Raw genomic sequence first — 19,456 nt, forward strand, 5'->3', positions numbered from 1 at the left:
TTACCTTCTCTGAATTCATAATGAACCAAATTTTCAATACTTTTAAAGATGATAAGGAAGACATTCTCTTAGTGAATTGCTTTATTTATTCATGTATTGTATTAAAACACCGATGATTTACAAAGTTATTCATAGTTGAGTGTTAGGCATACAATGATCTCATACAAAGGACATCACCAGTGTCAGTTTCTTTCCACCAGTGTCCCCAGGTTCCTTCCCCTCCTCGGCTCTTGTGGCTCTTCTGCCTCCACCTCTGCCTACAGCCTGCCACCTTGACAGGCACATTTTAAGTTTGGGTATCATGACTTCAGTGTTGTTGACTCTGGTATGGCTGATGTCCTTAGATCTCCTTTACCTCTTTCCTCTGTTGCTTTTCATCTGTCCCTTCTTGCTTCCCCCTTTGACTTATTTTCTTCTCTGTCCTCCCTATATTCTGGGATCAAGAGTGATCTTGGCACCCCACCTTAATTCATTAGTGCATTGTGTTTTAAGGTCTTGGGATGTACCCTGTGAGTATGTTCTCCTGGGTTGAACTTCTCAGGAGTGTGAATTGATCATCTATTTATAGTCTTACTGCAAGATGAAGAATGAATTTTCAAAATCAGCTTTGGAAATGCAGAGACAATTTAAGAGAGCTGGGCCATAAATCTAGCAGTCTGTAATAGTTGACATGAACATCTGCGCTCTGAACTCTACCCTGATCAGTCTTTTGCTGCCCCTCTTTGGAGACTAGAGCCCTGGCATTGAGGCAGTGAAGTCAAAAAATCCATTTCTGGGTCTGTCCTGGTTAGTTGTGTGACAACTCCAGGCTATTTCACCTTCTGTTCCTTTCTTGTTAAGATGGGGTTTTGGTAACAGTTATACCATTTATCCTTATATAGATGATAATGAGGAATGAGGAACATGTGAGGTAATACTTGAAAGAAGCAGAATGTTTGGAAAATGTAGCACCATGGAGAATTTCTGCTCACTAAATATAGACACCCAAAGAATACTCTATTATTGATTGATATCTCACACTTTCCTTTTTAATTTTTTGAGGCCACACCCAGCAATGATCAGGGCATACTCCCAACTCTGCTTTCAGGGATGACTTCTGGCAGTTCTCAGGGGACCATATGGGGTGGAGGCATTGAATCTGGGTCCTCTGTGTGCAAGGCAAACACTACCTTCTGTACTCTTGCTCCAGCCCTCAGTGAATGTTTTGATGGGCATTATGAAGATATCTCAAAGGGCTAGTAAGCGATGCATGGAGGAGCCTTGGGTTTAGCCCCTGGTATCCATGGCTCCTGAACACTACTGGGAGAACTGCTCCTGAAAACTGCCAAGTGTCACCCCTAAACAGAAAAAATATAAATATTATGACGATTGCTGCTTTTATTTCAGAACTCTTGTCGGATGCATTTCGGATTTGAAGGCAGAGAGGAATAAGTTGCAGCCATTATTTACTAATTGATTACGCACAATGAACAGATACTATACATATTCCATAACACCAAGACCCTTGATAATTTCTATGTGTTTTTACCTTATAAAACAACAAATAAAATAAAACTCAAGCTACAGCAATTCAAGTACAACCATAATTCATGATTGGGGACTTCTTGAGGATAAGAAACAGGATATAAATGATTCTGAGCATCTAATTCCAAGATGGTGGGTTTCCAGCACCACCAAGCAATTCCCCGGACCTCCAGTTAGTGTTGTGCATTGAATTGTGTTCTGTCACTACCCACTCAGAGACGACATCAGATCCCACAATAGAACTGCTCCCCTCTCCCAGCTTTGTCAGCCAGTTGTTACAATTCTTCCTGCCTGATAGTAGCAATCACAGGTTCCCATAAAGCCCTTCTTTGGATTTGATTGACTTGATAGTGTGGCTCAGAGAACTCACAAATAATTTTCTAGCTTGGTTTCTGGTGTGTTACAAAAGGATAAAAACCAGGACAAGCCAGATGGAAGAGATGTGCAGGTCAAGGTTTGGGGAAGTGGCATGGAGTTTCCAAGTCCTCTCTGCAACACCACTCTCCCCAAACCTCTGTGTGTTCACCAACCCAGAAGCCCTCCAGACTTGGGGGGAGTTTTTAATGGAGGTTTCATTACATGTAACCACTGATGAAATCATTGACTCTTGGTGATGGATTCAACCCTTCTAAGCCCCTCTCAGACCTCCCCAGAACTCAAGGAATGGGGTTGGGGATTCTAATCCTTTATAAGACTGGTTCCATGGGCAACAACCTACATCCTTAGGTGCTTTACAGAATCACTTCATTAACCTTAGCCGAGTTGTGGTGGAAGGGGACTTGTTATGAACGAGATACCTAGCTCACCTTTGTAATTATTAGGAGGTATCAGGAATTGGGGACAAGAGACTAAATATTGTGACATAACTTGCTTCCATTGCTCTGATCACTCTGGAAATCCCAAAGGCTTTGGAAGCTGTGAATCAGAATCTGTGGCTAAAGACCAAATGCGTAAGAAAAATTTACTGTCTGAATGACCAAATATGTATTTTTATCCATAACAATATCACAATATATATCTTGACAAACTAAGAAACCAATGTTAAGGAATCAGTTTTAGTTTATTCTGATCTTATATTAAAAATAACTATTTCAAAGTGATACACTGCCCCCCAACCAACACCCCTCGCCCCCCTTTGATTTACATGACTGTTCCCGCAAGACTTTTCTAGCTACAGTGAATTTTCTAAAGGGAGATTTGTTTGGAAGGAAAATAACTCTAATGGCTTTCTTTAAGGCCCCCTTCCAAAGAGGGCTGAAATCTTAAGTCTTAAAGCACACAAAAGGAAATTAGCATTCAAATCAGAAATAATTCTGCTTTGGAAAAAAATTTTTATAAATTACTAGAACTAGAGCTCCTTTAATTGAAGATTTGGAACTCTAAGAACAGTATAAATACCTTTTGATATTAATATGGTAATGGGTGAAGTTGCCTTGAGATGCTCTGACACATCCTGCTATTTCTCCTTTACCTGTAAGAGGAAACATAATTAACTTTTGGCAAACATAACAAGTAGGTGACAGTCAGAGAGAATTTCAAATAATTTATTTTTCACTCCATGCTTTAAAGCACTTTGTCACTATTATATCTGTCTACACCTTGAATGTCCTTCACTGAATAATAGCTGCATAATATATTGACAGTGACATCTTAAACTGCAGCAGCACTTGAAAATAATATTCACTAAATCTCAATTTATCTGTAGATGAATGGCCCCTTTACATAATTAAGACTGGATCTGGAAAGAGAGGGCATTTTCTCTGCTAACTTTTTCAGTTATTTAGTGCACCCTTTTGTTATTCAGTATCACACTTGCAGTTTTTGTTTGTTTTTTTACTATTCCACTGTTTTTTACTAAGACTCTGTATCATAAACATAGCTGGGACATCGGCATTCTTTTCTCTTTTTATTTTATTTTATTTTTTTTGCTTTTTGGGTCACACCCGGCAATGCACAGGGGTCACTCCTGGCTCATGCACTCAGGAATCACCCCTGGCGGTGCTCAGGGGACCATATGGGATGCTGGGATTCGAACCTGGGTCGGCCGCGTGCAAGGCAAACGCCCTACCCGCTGTGCTATCACTCCAGCCCCCACTTTTCTCTTTTTAAATGTTACTGCTTTCCCAAATACTTGGGGAATGGGTACTTGAGTGTGATAGAGTCTGGGTGAGGTGGGAATCTTGATATCTAAATGGAGACTTGATCTAATTCTCGAGAGTACGATTTCTTTGGAATGGAGGTGCTAATAAAAATATGCTCCTGATTATTATTTTTCCTCCGAGTCTCTACTTTATGTTTGCCTAGTCCAGCAGAAGATCCTTTTTTTTTTGTGGCATGGAAAGCTCCAAAATAGTACTCAGGGACCCTAGAAGTCACCAGGCAGTATTTAGCCCACAACTCTATAGTTCAGAGCTCGGGCTCAGTGCTGGGGGTGGGAGAGTAGCAGGGCCAGAATTGGCAGTGGTGGGGGTGGGGAGCATGAGCTTTTGGGGATCAATCTTGGTGCCTTGCACACGCAAAGCATATATGCTCTTGCCCCCTGTGTTACATCCCCAATCCTGGACCAAAGTCTTTGATGCCTTATGGCTGTGGAGAGCCTGGTTTTTAGTTTTAGTTACATTTGTGTTCATAGGTGGTGACAACATATATTGTCGGCTGAATCTCGACATGAAAGCTTTGTAATTGTATCTCACAGTGATTCAATTAAAAAAAAGGAATGTAAATTTCCTGCCCAATTCAATCAGCTTAATCAATGGCTGAATAAACAGCAGTACTCCTACATTAAAATTTTTTATATTATATATTTTATTTATATATTATTATATATATTTGTATATTATATAAATATATATATATATTTTAAACTTTTTATTAAATCACCATGTGGAAAGTTAACATAGTTCTCAGGTTTATATGTCAGTTATACAATATTCAAGCACCCATCCCTTCACCAGTGCCCATATTCCACCACCAGAAACCCCAGTATACCCCCCGCCCCCACCCCCTACACCCTACTGTATAACTAATGAATTTCACTTCATTTTTTCTTTACCTTGATTACATTCCATAATTCAACACAAAACTCACTATAGTTGTTGGAGTTTCCAACCAAGAGAGACAGACCTACTACATTTGATAATTAGTTTTTCATTGCTGGAAATGAAGAGATATGTAGCCCCACTGCTACAAGTACATAACTCTCTCTCTCTCTTTTTTTTTCCTTTTTCCTTTTCCCTTTTTTTTTTCTTTTTCCCCCTCATCCCCCTTCCTGCGCATCATAGTATGGTGTATGCCACGCCGCGTCGGCCAGCGTGGGGCTTTTGCTTAGTTCACAGTCCAGAGAGGTGGCTGCTACATTAAAAACCTTCAATATTTCAACAAAAACTTATTGTTATTATTTGGAGTTTCCCCCCCAAGTCAGACCTGTACAAATGGAACCGTTTCACATTGCTGAAATGTTAAGTCTGTATTGGATTTTCTGTATATTGTTTGGATTTCTGTATATAGTCCAGGGAAAATTCTGCAGGAAATTACATAGCCCAGCTCACAGTCCCAGTGCATTGCTGTAAGAAGTCTCTGAATTCAAAGTCTTTAGGCGCAGAGTGTCCGATTCGCGCTCAGCGGCTCCGGATTTATCTGGGCCGAGGGCGTGCCGGTTACGCCCCCTTACCATGAGTTCCTGGGAGCCCCAAAAGTAAAAACCGAATACCTGTGGGTTTGGAGTCACAGAAGATGGCGCCTGCCACGTGGGTGCTGCCAGGCCGCTGCTTTCCGTGCAGGAAGACAGGGTGGGGAGGAAAAAAAATCCGCCCCCGGCAGCACAGAGTTGTGGCCCAGTTCGGTGTCCCAGTGCATCACTATCGGATGCTGCGCTGGATGCCCGAATGTGTTACATCTCTGGAATCAAAGTCTTTAGGCGCAGAGGGTCCGATTCGCGCTCAGCGGATAAATATATTTTTTAATGTAGGAGTACTACATTACAAATGCATATGTTTTTGGCATATGAATACACCACAGGTAACTTGCCAGGCTCTTCCATGTGGGCGAGATACTCTTGGTAGCTTGCCGGGCTCTCCAAGAGGGGTGGAGGAATCAAACCTGGGTTGGTCTCATGCAAGGTGAACACCCTACCCACCACGCTATCGCTCCAGCCCTTTTTTTTAAAAAAAAAAAAAAGGAATCACCGTGAGATACAATTATAAAGCTTTCACGTTGAGATTCAGCCATACAATGATCAAATTCCTATCCCTCCACCAGTGCCCACTTTCCACCACCAGTGTCCCCAGTATAGCCCCCATCCCAATCCTCACCCTGCCTCCATGGCAGTCAATTTCCCCAATACTCTCCCTCTACTTTGGGGCATTATGTTTTACTCAAATTTTCCCACCATTCAAGCCTGCCTGCCAGGGGCAGATGCTGGATCATTTATTGTCCATTGCTCATTTTGAATATCAGAGGTGTTGTGGCCATGCGTTTCTGGAATCCTAGATTGCAAATGTTTGGGTTCCAGAGACATTTCTGTAGCGCACTAATCCATTTTGCGATTCACTTGGGCATCTTTGGACCAGTGCTGTTGGTGCCCTAAGATGGTGCCTGGAGGCATATTGTGGGATGACAGCCAGGCCGATGAGTGGGCAGGTAGTGGGGAGGGACAGCCCAGCACCTCTGCTGCCATGCGGCCTGGAGATTTGGTCCCGAAACCCGCATACCTGGACCTTGCTTGTGGAAGCTCTTGGTCACTGGGATTCCATCTGGAGTAGGCAGGGAGACAGCACCTGCTCCATCTCGGGTCCCCTGGTGAAATTGGCTTGTCATGGGGCCCAGAGAGATCTACTGCTCTAGACAACATCTTTTTTAAGTGGGGTTGGAAAGTTGGGTCACACCAGCAGCAGTCACACTTAGAAGCTTCTCTTCACTCTGTGCTCAATAATAACTCTCAGCAATGTTCAAAGGACCATATATGGTGCTCAGGGTCAAATCTTGGTCAGTTGCATGCAAGGCAAGTATCCTAATTCCTGTACTATTTCGTCCTGTCCTCGCAGTCAGTTTTATTGAGCCATTGTCTGTAAGATTATCTATAAAACTATCTCCTGAGTTATCAAGAAATATTTGTAATTTGCACCCTTAGGATCTTCTCAGGGAATTCTTTCTTAGTTTGTTCTGTTGTAGTTTCTAACTCAAATGTAAAATTCATTTTACTTTTTGGAAGCGACTGAGGGTGTAGTCTTAGATACCCGTTTTCCTTCATATGTATTTGTTCAATTTATCTTTGTACCCATCATCTCCATCTCCAGTCTGTTCCTCTAAATGGAATGCCTGCAGAGCCTAGAAGGAGAGGTAGAATTTAGATATGTGGCAAACAAGGTAGGAAGCAACATTACTCGTGAACTCCTAAAGCAAATTAGGAAGGGTGTTATGAAGAAACCGGAATAACTCTTGGTTTGAGTATTTGGGGAATATTCCAACTTAGAATGGCATTAGATGTTGCCGGAGACTTAAAAGCAAGCTCCCAGAAGCGATATTTTATAACCTACTTCTCCCTTTAGGAGAAACTGGCAATCTTCTGAGAGTTTCCTGCCCATATGGGACACCCTTGCAAGCTTCCCATGGTGTATTCATATGCAAAATCCAGTAACAAGCTGGATCTCATTCCCCTGAATCTGAAGAGCCCCCAGTGCAACTTCGTTAAGAGGGCCAAGTCGAGGTAGACTTCTATGATCTCAGGGAAAGGACGAAATGAGATGTTTGTGAGCCCGCCCGAGAAATCAGTGATTAATGGGATATTGTGATTGATTGTGAGAATGGCATTGGGTAGAGGAGACATTTCCTGTTGCTTCTCTATGTTTTGGGCTAGTCACAATATTCAACACTTTAGTGAAATTCAAAAGGTAAATGATGAGAATATGGGAAAATTGACATAATAGAAAGAGGGTGACTCTATTTATAGAGGGAGATAAAGCTGAATATCGTGAGCTAAGGAATTGGGAGCGGGCACGTGCTTCCAGGAGAGAGGAAGAGAGTCAGAGGGCAGAATAATCCTGTGTCCTCTGAATCTGTATTTGCCTTGCCGGATAGGCAGGTTTCTCTAGTAGGTTATTTCCAGAGATAATGGTAAATATCTTTCATTAGGGGAGAAGTAAATTTTCTTTTCAGCTTTGAGTAACCCTTAGCTTGAAGTAATATCCATGCCAACGGGGCACATCTTGGGGGGCCCGATCCGTAGAGAGGACTGATGGGGTCAGGGAAATAGCCTGAGATAGGTAGGAAATAAAGGAAGTAAGAGATTTTGAACAGGAAAGATGTGGTGAGATAGTCCTTTGAAAGAGGTGGGTTGAGCTTTGTGATGCAGAACATGAAGGGTCAGGAAATATCTTAGTAAACTGGAGATTAAGGGATGGAGTTCAGAGTCTCAATACTGGGAGGTTGGAGCTTCCACTGAGAGATAGTAGGGAATGAATGTCAATTCTAAAAGACTCAGCTTGAGACAACATGAAACTATTTGAAAAGAAATGTCCACTTTGAAGAGCGGAAACATTATAGGACTTGTGTGAGTGTCTAAGCCTGGGTAAAATTTGTGTCATAATTGCCTTTTCAGTGTTTCCTGCCTGTCCCATTCCTCATGATTCATTCTTTTGTACTTTAATGCTGCCATGTTATTTATGTTAATAATAAACCTCATTTATCTTGCAGATAGCTTTCTGTTAGACTGCCATGAAATCTTCAAACTTATTTTTCTGGGTGACAAATAAATGATTATAAGGCCATGGCTTGTCACAGTTTTATAACTTTAGACAAATTTATCTATTGCTGTGAGTTAAGTACATTAAGATTAACATTTCGCAGGTACTAATAGCAAAGCGGCATAATCAATTGCAGAAAATTTGAATTTGTGAGCCTTATAGCAAGACCTAAGTCAAAGATTTTCTTTCCATACCTATAAAAAGATGCTTTATCATTGTTACTCTGTGGTCAGATTGCTTAATAGAAAGGAATGACGGTTGTGAGGCTGATAGGGTAATAATGGCCTTCTGCTTTTTAAATAAATTCTTCTGTAGCATAATACATTGTTAGCTCATGAGGCCACATGCATTGAAGTTTTGTGACTGGAGAGAAGACTTGAATGAAGAGAGGAAATTCACTTTTTTTGGGGGGGAGGGGCACACCAGGCAATACTCAGGTATTACTCCTGACTCTGCATTTAGGAATTACTCCTGGTGGTGCTTAGGGCACCATATGGGATTGTTGGGGATTGTACCTGGGCTGGCCACATGCTAGGCAAGCACCATGCCCACTGTACTACCTTTTCGGCTCCAAAATGCTCATTTTTAATCAGAGAAAATCATTTTCTTTTCCTCTGTTCTGCCCGAGTTGGAAGGAAGCAACCCCCTTTTTGATATTTGAGCTGTTGGAGGAGTTTAGATCCTACTGCAATGGGCAGGCCCTCTACCCATTGCTACATTGCGTGATTCCAAGGCAAAGGAGACCTCGAGGCGAGGCTGAGTTCATTGTGGGTCATCTCTCATCTCAAGATTCTTGGAGGATGAAGTGACCGTGCAGTGTGGTAATATGCGTGTTCGGATGACAGTAATGATAACTACAGAATGTTTAGACGGCTTAGGACTGGTGAGCCATATTGGCATACTTAATGCTCACTTCAGTGGTTTTTATGCTTTTTAATTTTCTGAATTCATCACCCTGCTTCTATGCCTTTGCTGGCTACGTATAGCAACTAATGTGAATGGTAGCAAAGTGTGGTAAGAATATTGAAACAAAGAGTTCTGGAGGAGAGGAAGATAGGAGCAAACTCAGCTTGGTAAGATGCAGCTCTCATGTTACAGAGAGGCTGGTTCTCAGAACTTAGACTTGTGAAGTTCATAGCACCAAGAGTGATGGGACTGACTGGGGCTGGAGTGATAGCACAGTGGGTAGGGTGTCTGCCTTGCACATGGACGACCCGGGTTCAATTCCCAGCATCCCATATGGTCCCCTGAGCACCACCAGGAGTAATTCCTGAGTGCATGAGCCAGGAGTAACCCCTGTGCATTGACCCACAAAGAAAAAAATAAAAAAGAGTGATGGGACTGAAGCAAGACCCTAAGACTGTGATTCCTGGTCTGGTAGTCTTTTGTGAGCACAGGTAGCCTGTCAAAATTTAGGAGTAGCATTGAACATAGGTAAGAAAACATCTTAAAATTTGACCTTTTGTAACACACCAGAAACCCAGCTAGAAAATTATTTGTGAGTTCTCTGAGCCACACTATCAAGTCAATCCCCTTTTGGGGCTGGAGTGATCGCATAGTGTGTAGGGCGTTTGCCTTGCTCGCAACCAACTCAGGTTCCATTCCCAGCATCCCATATGGTCCTGTGAGCACTGCCAGGGGTGGTTCCTGAGTGCAGAGCCACGAGTGACCCCTGTGCATCGCTGGGTGTGACCCAAAAATCAAAAACAACAACAACAACAACAACAACAACAACAAAATTAGTCCTTTTAAGTGTTCAAATAAGTCCTTTCAGAGCTTTCAGTGTCTGAGGCTTTTATTGCTGAATTATATGACATTTATTTATTTGTTTATTTATTTGGGCTGGGATAGGCAGTCATTGTGTCTCTTTGGAGGTCCAGGTAGTATCAGGGTACAAACCCAGGATCTTGAGTTTTACAGGCATGTGCTCTACCATGAGTTATTTCTGTGGACCAAGATTGTTCTTTTAATTTCCCTTTACTCTGGTTTATTGTTTTGTGTATAGAAAAACAGCAGAGTTATGCAGGTTGCTTTTATGATTCATTACTGAACTAGCGAATTATTTTTAGTAGTTTTTCCAGTGTAATCTTTATTATTTCCTATGTATGTTATCATGTCACTTGTGAATGCAGTAATTTTATATTTTCTCTACTTTGGATACCTTTTATATCATTTTATTTCCTAATTGCACTGGTGAAGACTTCCAAAGTTATATTGAAAAATAATGCTGAGTTGCTGTTCTTGTTACAGGTCTTAAGGAAAAAGCTTTTAAGGTTTTTACCATTAAATATTATGCTACCTGTCATTTTGTCATATTTATTATGTTGAATGGTATTTTTTTAGTCAGAATTTGTTGAGTCCTTTTATAAAAGTTGGAGGTTAAAAATTTTCTATTTTCTTAGAATCTGCTAATATGGTAATATTTCTTTTTGTTGGTGTGGCTATTGCATTCGTTGATTCACACATGTAGAGCCTGTCTTGTATCCATGATATGAATTTTACTTGGTCCTGATAAATGATTCTCTCATTGTGTTGTTGAATTTGCTTTTCCAAGATTTTGTTGAGGAATTTTTGTATCTGTGCTCATCAGAGATAATTGGTCTAGAGTTTTCATTTTCTGACTTTTTCTGCTTTGGGGCTCCTCTAACTTTGTTAAGTTTTATCATGGTAGCTCTTCTCAATTATTTGTCATCACTTCTCATTGTGTGCATTACATTTGCTTTTGGGGAACTTAACATTCTTTTTTTTTTAAAAAGCTTTTATTTTATTGAATCACTGTGAAAAAAAATACAAAGCTTTCAGGTTTAAGTCTCAATCATATAATGATTAAACTCCCATTTCTTCACCAGTGCACATGTTCCACCACCAAGAACCCCAATATACCCCCCTCCCACCCAGCCCCCACCTAAGTAGCTAATGATCTTCACTTTATTCTCTCTATACTTTGAATACATTCAGTATTTCAATAATTTCACTATTATTGTTTGGAATTTCCCCCCAACATTCAGGCCTGCTGAAAAGGCATCATTTCATAATTTCTTTTCATTGTTGAGAATGAAGACTCTATGAGCTCTTGGATTTCTGATATTTTACCTCAGTTCATAGTCTAGAACCATTTCTGTAAGAAGTCGCTCTGTGTGCCAAAATGGGTTAGAAGACCTCTCGGATCATAGTCTTTAGGAGCAGAGGGTCCGTTTTGCGCATGGCAGCTCTGGATCTTATCTGGGCCGAGGGTGGGGAAACTTGACATTCTATTGGAAAAATTCCACTTATTTTTATAATGGTTGCATGTAGAATTTTTTTCTGCTTGTGCATCTGGGTTAGCGTGTTTTTTTTTTTTTCTGTCAGGTGGTGCTGTGGCTTTTGAGTAGAATTCTGCTACATTTCTATGGTAATGAGGTTGGGTGAGGGCATTTGTGATGAATATCTTAAATACTAAAATTTTGATTGGTCAGTGTTGTCAGTGGTGGATGGGAGGAATATAATCCAGAGGAGGAACTGCAGAAATCCAGGCTGATTGTCCACCTCTGGGACCACTCTTGATTCCTCTAATGCTAAAAGTTTGCTTTACAGTAGTGATTCAAAATAAATATCTTAGTAACTCCCTGTTTCTTCATTGTTTGTTTTACTTCTTGTCTCTTTTCTAGTTAAGATCTCACTTACATTACATGACACTTAGATCTCATGTTTTCTTTGGTCTTATTGACTGTGACATTTTCTCAGATTTTTTTGATGACCTTGACGATTTTGAGGAGAACTACTCAGACTAGATTTCCCCCCTACTGAGATTTGTTTAGTGTTTCTCTTATGATTGTACTGAGATTTTTGTTATTGGAAGGAAGACTAAATAATTAAAATGTCATTTTTAATCACGTCATATTGAAGGTAAGCGCTATGAACTCTAACAACTATCAATCATGAGAAACCCATCACTGGCCTAGATAGTATTTACCACATTTCTCCACTGAAAGGCACATTTATTCAGTACCCTGACCCAACATTCACATGTTCAGCACACATTGAAGAAGTGGAGACCTTTACAATTCTAAACATAAAAAAAAAATTGAAGACTTAATGTAAGTGATGATGTTGCTGAATTATGAGAAGGGCCCCTGCCTCATCCCAAGAGGCCATTGCTTTTATTTGTTTAAGAAAATAATAATGTTGCTGTGAGACATAAAGTGTCAGCTTTAATTTTTTTCATTTGTAAAATAAAAAAGATATTTTGTCTTTTTTCTTTCTGGAAAAACCCAAGATGTCTCTTGCACAGATCTTGGTCTCTCTCACTCTCTTTTTCTCTCTCCTTGCATGTCTCTAAATTTCTTTCAGTGAAACTATTTTGCTTTAAAAAGAAGAGTGTAATAGGAGTGGTTTTAAGCATTCAAAGCAAACAAAACAGCTTTTTATCAATTTGGGTTTTCTTTGTTGATTTAATTAAGGTTGTTGGCTTTTACCTATCACCAGAACTCCTGTGCATTGTACCCAGCAAAGGGAAAATTAAAAATTTTCTGTCTATCATTATTAACTCATTATTAACTGAAAGAGTATAGAGCTTCTTTCCCCCCTCTAAAGTAAGTGCCATGGAAGTTAAATTTAGCGGGCACTAACAGTTCATGACCGTAGGTATGAAATTTTCCTTTGCTGTAGGTTTTGTAATAGGAAGAGGACTCATTATCTCCCTCTAGTGCTCACCTTTGGGTATTCAATTCTAGTTGGACACAAGGCTGCAGTTAGAGAAGTCAGATTTTTGGCAATCCTCACTGTAATTTTTCTTAATATATTAAGATGAATGCTAAAAGAACATGACTACTGACTTTCACATCTTTATTTTTGTATTAGAACTAATTTTTAATTAAGCCCGTGTTTCAAGGTGGTTATTATAGCAATTAAGATTGTCAGTGGTGGTGGTAGTATTCTAGGTAAGTTTATGTAGTTACTGTAGTGCTAAGTATCTCAGTGGCCATTTGATTTTAATGAGGGAATTGAATTTGGTATCGTGCAACTGTTTAATCATTGCTATTAGAGCAAGTACATACTCTAGATAAACTTGCAAGCTTTGTAAAACTCTGCGAGGCTAGGAGCCAGGAAATCCTTAGGGAGTCCTCAGAGCATTGTCTGTCTTCCTCCACAGATAAAATTTTATTTCCTATGCAGGAAATGGCCTTCTTTAAGACCTCTACATCAGCATTCTTTATTTTACCATAGTTTTATTTGATGCAGCATTTTTTAGAGGATGCTGTATATGGGTAATTTTAAGAGCTAAAATCATCTACCCAGAATTTGAGACTGATTTTGAGTATTCTTAGTGGAAATCATGACAGACATAGTATGTGATTATTCATAAACAAATCGGTTGAATGAGTTGCAGTGTTTGTGATGACACCTGAAGTTTTGTTTCATTGGAGTCCAGAAAAGATAAGATTTAAAGAGAAGCAATTCAGTCAGTTTGAAATCTGTGAATGTACATATACATATGTGTGCGCACGCGCGCGCGTACACACATACACACAAGCACGCACACACACTCTGAATTTGAACCAGAGGTAACAATCCTCTAAGCAATGACTTCAGCTCAGAAATAAGAATGGAGGAATTCATGCTGAGCACCTCTACTGCATAAGTATTTTATGTGTCTGTTTATGATACTGTTGTTTATGATGTCATGTAGGCGTACTTAAAGAGAAGTTACTGTGTCTATTGTTTTTTATATATAGAAGTTCATGAAATGGTGACATGACCTTCTTGTCATTGTTCCCCCAGCTCCATCTGATACACTGGAACTCCACCCTGTTTGGCAGCATTGATGAGGCTGTGGGGAAGCCACATGGGATTGCCATCATCGCTTTGTTTGTCCAGGTAAATGGCATCCTGCTCATGATGTGTTTTTCAGAAATGCTTCATTCTGATTCACTTTGTAGAACTTTTTTATTCTCTCAATTTTATCACTAAGAAATGACACACTGTACAATTGCAGCAAATACTGGACTATAAAAATAGAAAACTCGATGGCCAGGAGGAGCAGGGTGATGCTCACTGGTAGAAAATGATTAATTTACTTATTAGAATTTTTTTTCTTTTTGGGTCACACCCAGCTATGCACAGGGTTATTCCTGCCTCTGCACTCAGGAATTACCCGTGGTGGTGCTCAGGGGACCATATGGGATGCTGAGAATCGAACCTGGGTCGGCCTCGTGCAAGGCAAACGCCCTACCTGCTGTGCTATTGCTCCAGCCCCGAGAATTTTTTCTTAGGAGTGATGTTTGTTCAAGGTCTTTGGAGAAATTATCTGGAAAATGTTTCTTGAAGGCAGAGCTCATTTAATTAATGACAAAGAATTTCAGAAAATGTTTTTGGACTTTGACTCACTGTAAAATCTAAGAAAAATCAATAATATAATTATGTGGTAGATTCCTTTCACTCTGTTATTAGTAATTTTCACCCCAAGGTGTTTTGAAGTGACTTACAGAAAAAAATTGATAAAATGAGACTGGCAGAGACCTCTGTGGATATAGTCAATATTAAGTTTATGTTTGAGCTCTGTTGTAGGTAAAGAAAATTACAAAAATTCAGTCTAAGAAGGCCAACATGGAACATGTTATATGTATTTCATTCTTTCCACTCTAGGAAGCCTATGTTCTCACTTGAGTGGAAAAGCTACCGCCCACCCCATCATATCTCCAAATTTTTTATCGTATTTCCCCAAAGAAAATTAATCCAGGGACCAGAGATGTGGTGCAAAGTTAAAGCACATGCCTTATGTACATGACTCCTGGGTCCTATTTATCCAGCACCACAAGCACACACACATGCATACGCACATGCACACACACATGCATACACACATCCAGCTACAAAGGTGGATCTTCTTAACTTTATTATGTTCTCTACTGGAGACTGTAAACTATTCAGAGGTGAAACAAACCTGAAAAATTTAGGAACCATGCTCTCATGCTCTTACAGAAGAAAAGCCAATGGTCAGAGAGGTCAAGTCATTGTTTACTGGGACCGAGTGATAATGCAGAACATAGGGCACTTGTCTTGTTTATGACTGACCTGGGTTTGATCCCTGGCATCCCATATGGTTCTCTGAGAACTGCCAGGGGTAATTCCTAAGTGCAGAGCCAGGAGTGATCTCTGAGCCTTGTCAGGTGTGGCTCAGAAAAAACTCCCCCCAAAGAAAGTCATTATTACTGTCTCACGGAAGTCACTGCCATTGTCAAGATCAGACCCATTGTTTTAAGTCTGTGTGTTCCTGGGCGACCTTTTGGGTATCTTGGGTTAGAGATGTTGATAATAGGGTCTTTAGAGACTTAACTGTCCCAACAGCCTTTAGGCTTACTTTTTGGGTGGACACATATTTCAAAAGCATAATTAATGATAAGAACTTGCTATGGTTTTTGGTAAATAAAAATTGTTCTTTATAATATATTACTTGGCATACACAAAAAAGTAAAACCCCAGGTGTTTATTATTGACACTTCGGCAGCTGAAACCATGGGAAACTTCTTTGGAGACCCTTCATGAGTGCAAACAACCTCTGAGGGCTCCATAATATATTTTTTAATTGAATCACTGTGAGATACATAGTTATAAAATTGTTTGTGATTGGGTTTAGTCACATAGTGTTCCAGCACACATCCCTCCACCAGTGTACGTTTCTCACCACCAGTGTTCCCAGTTTCCCTCCTGTCCCACACCCCGTCCTGTCTCTATGGTACCTTTCTCCTCTTTCTCCTCTCTCTCTCTCTCTCTCTCTCTCTCTCTCTCTCTCTCTCCCTCCCCGCCCCCTTTTTGGCATTGTGGTTTGCAATACAGGTATTGAAAGGTTAAGATGTATATCACTTTACATCTCAGAGCTTGCTATTATATTAACCTTTAAACTAATTCTTCGTTTATGTTTGAAGTTGTCACCTAGTTTTAGGTTTTTAATATTTTTATATCAATCTTGAACTACGACAGAAGTCACTGAAATGATAAACAAATCCTTATAGTTTAAAATGAACTCTCACGACATATGCTTCTTAATGTTTTTACAAGGAAGTACTTATTCTTTCTATTTTCAACTGCTTTGATGAGATGGATAATAGAATGGATTCTTAAAATATTGAGAAAATATTTAAATTGCATACATATATTTTTTATAATATTTGCTGTATTAAATAGCTATCAAAATTCATTTTTGTGACCTGAAAAACTAATTAACATTTAAATTTGGGTTGAGGCAGTAAAAGTAGAAGACAGTTTCCTCTTATTAGAAAAGAATAAGAATGATAAAAATAATAATACAAAAACTAGGATACCAAAAGAGAAGGAAATAGAATATATTCGCTTCATGTTTGGAGTTTGTACTCAATATTTGTGAGTGGAGTTAAATATGATGACAATGTCTTCAAAGACAGGTTATTGCATATGAAGGAGACCTGAGGGGCTGCTGAGACCCTTGTAAGGAGCACAGCTATTGCCAGAAACAAGATTGTTCTTACAGGCCAGGGATAACAGTATTTACACATTTGTACTCACTTTCCTAAAGTTCACGGTGAGGAAAAATATCTTATTACGCAGAACCCATGAGAGCAAAATGCATGAAGGCAAGAACTTCTGATCAGTAAGGTGAACAAAAGGGAGAGGGGCTGAAACCTGGCACGTGGGCTAAATGGGGTAAGTGGGGAGTGTGAGCTCAGCAGCAGTGAGCAGAGATTTCCCTTTTTTTTAATTTTTAATTTTTAAAAAATTTTTATTTTATTGAATCACCGTGACAAAAGTTACAAAGCTTTAAGGTTTAAGTCTCAGTCATATAATGATCAAACCCCCATCCCTTCACCAGTGCACCTGTTCCCCCACCAAGAACCCCAATATACCCCCTCCCACACCGCCCCCCCCCCCGGCACCTGAGTGGCCAATGATCTTCACTTTATTCTCTCTATACTTTGGATACATTCAATATTTCAACAGAGAACTGACTATTATTATTTGGAATTTTACCCCAACAGCCAAACCTGCTGGAAAGGCATCATTTGATAGTTTGTTTTCCATTGCTGAGAATGAAGATTATAGAAGCTTGCGCGGCCACAGTAGTGGCCGCGCAGTTTTGGATTTCTGTTGTTTTAGCTCAGTTTACAGTTTAGATGCATTTCTATAAGTCTCTGGGTGCCAAAATGGGTTAGTAGATCTGCCGGATCATAGTCTTTAAGGAGCAGGGGGGCCGTGTCGTGTGCGGCTGCTCCAGATCTCATCTGGGCTGAGGGCGTGCCGGTAACACCCCCATCCCATGACCTCTTATGCGCCACGTCACTACAAAGCAAGTACCTCTGGGTTGTGAGTCAAGAGATTTCCCTTTCAAGAAGCTCAACTTCATACAGGCAGAGGCCAGAGAGATACAGTTGTAGGGGATTTTCCTTGCACGTTTGTTGCCAGTTCCTGTTCAAACCTAGCACTGAATATGGTCCCCTGAACATGGTCAGGTGTGATCCCTGAGGCCCCTTAGCACAGAGCCAAGAATAAGCCTTGAGTGTAAGTGGGTGTGACCCATCCAACTCTACCCCCAAAGGGAAAAGGAAAGAGAAGTGCGTGGGGTAATAGCTAGTGTTGATATACAACAAAGTCTGGTTTTATTGGAAATGTTGATGTGGGACTGGGTTTTGAACAAACCCAGGAGAGTTAATGCGGGGAACATACCTGATACAGGGTATCATGGAATTTCACAGGACTGTGCATTGGGATTATTTTCTATCCAGGTGACAGAGCAGAGAATTGTAGAAAATTGCTGCCTTTAATGGAAGACGAATGATCTAGAAGGAAAAAGGGCTTAAAGAAGCCAAAATGGTTCAAAAGATATCATTTGGTGTAGAAGGAAAGAAAAGAGGCCAAGTGACAGGGGCCAGAGAACTTTGTGATGAGGGAAAGGGAAGAAAGAAAAGAGGGGGTAGAGGTTGGTGGGTGAGAAGTTATGGTCAGACAGAGGTGGCATTGTGGAGTGCAAGTTTTCAGAGAGAAAACAATTCCAGGCATTCTTTCAGGTTGGTTTGCTGAGGAAGTCATTGAAAGCCATGGATTAAAAGATAAAAAGGCCACCAACACGGGTGTTGAAGAGTGTTGACAGGAAGTGATGCCTTCAAGCAAGTGACTAGAGGGTCAATAGTGACAAGTAGAGCATGATAACATCACAAGACGGCCGGCCAGTCAGAGGAGCATTGATTGCCCGTTCATGTGGTCAGTGACCCCATCAATGGGCAGCAGCAGGGTGTTGACCCCCGTTTCAGTTCTGTCTCTGATGGAAGCAGCTCTGTGTCCATTGGAAAAGACATCTCAGAGATGAGGGGACTGCACATAAGGCAAGAGGTGGTGAGAGAGTGATTCTCGAAGACTCAGTCCTCTCATTCCTTCTGAGAATGAGAGAAGATGAAGGGTGACAGGACAGGATTGAGCAGGGCCAAGATTCTGGGAGGAAACTCACCAGACAGTATGGGTAGGTAAAAGACGGTGATCATCAATGTCAGAAGGTCAGTGAGGGGCCATGGAGGGAGTTCAGAGTGGGGGAACATGTGCCTCACATGTGTGAGGTCTCTGAGTTTAGTCTCTGCTATATCACATGGCTTATTTGTAGCCCTTGTCCCTGGACTGAACAGAAAGGCCAAGTACCACCAGGAGAGGCTCCTCTTCCCCCTCACCAATACCACTAGGGGAGAGACTCCGGTGGGAAAGAGAAACTCATTGATCTGTGGTGGATCATGGGAGAATCAGTGCCAGAGAGTGTTGTGACCGGAACTACTGCAGACTTTTCAGGACTGTGGTATGCAGACCTTCATCTCTCTTTGCTTTTTTTTGGTGGTGGAATATCTTCATATAGAAATTTGACCAAGAGAAAATGAGAGTAGTGATGAAGCAGTAGCTAGAATATGTTGCAGGTTCTAAAGCTTTGCTTATAAAGTTAAAAATCTTTATATATAGAAGCTACCAGTAATAATAATAGCTACTGTAGTATTTGTAGATATGTATATATATGCATGTGTATATATACATATACTTACCTTTACATCTATGTACAATAGCTTGTCCATCGATGTCCAAACTGATTTTAATGCTGTATGTTCTGAGTAAGAATAATTATAGTAGTTATCAAATTCACAGGAGAGCCTAGTAAGCTCCCGGTGGTGTATTTGATATGCCAAATACAGTAACAATAACAGGTCTCA

The 19,456-nt window shown here is 40.5% G+C and overlaps 1 protein-coding gene across 1 annotated transcript in view; it reads left to right on the top strand.

Annotated features, from left to right (window-relative positions):
- The window catches only part of CA8 (carbonic anhydrase 8), a 108,026-nt gene that overhangs the window by 41,359 nt on the left and 47,211 nt on the right, over positions 1-19,456 (top strand). Inside the window, exon 4 of the mRNA XM_004602432.2 lies at positions 14,025-14,120. Coding sequence (XP_004602489.1) covers positions 14,025-14,120 — 96 coding nt within the window. The remainder of the gene's footprint in view (positions 1-14,024; positions 14,121-19,456) is intronic.

This window comes from Sorex araneus, chromosome 2, assembly GCF_027595985.1.
Source record: "Sorex araneus isolate mSorAra2 chromosome 2, mSorAra2.pri, whole genome shotgun sequence".
Classification (NCBI taxonomy): Eukaryota; Metazoa; Chordata; class Mammalia; order Eulipotyphla; family Soricidae; genus Sorex; species Sorex araneus.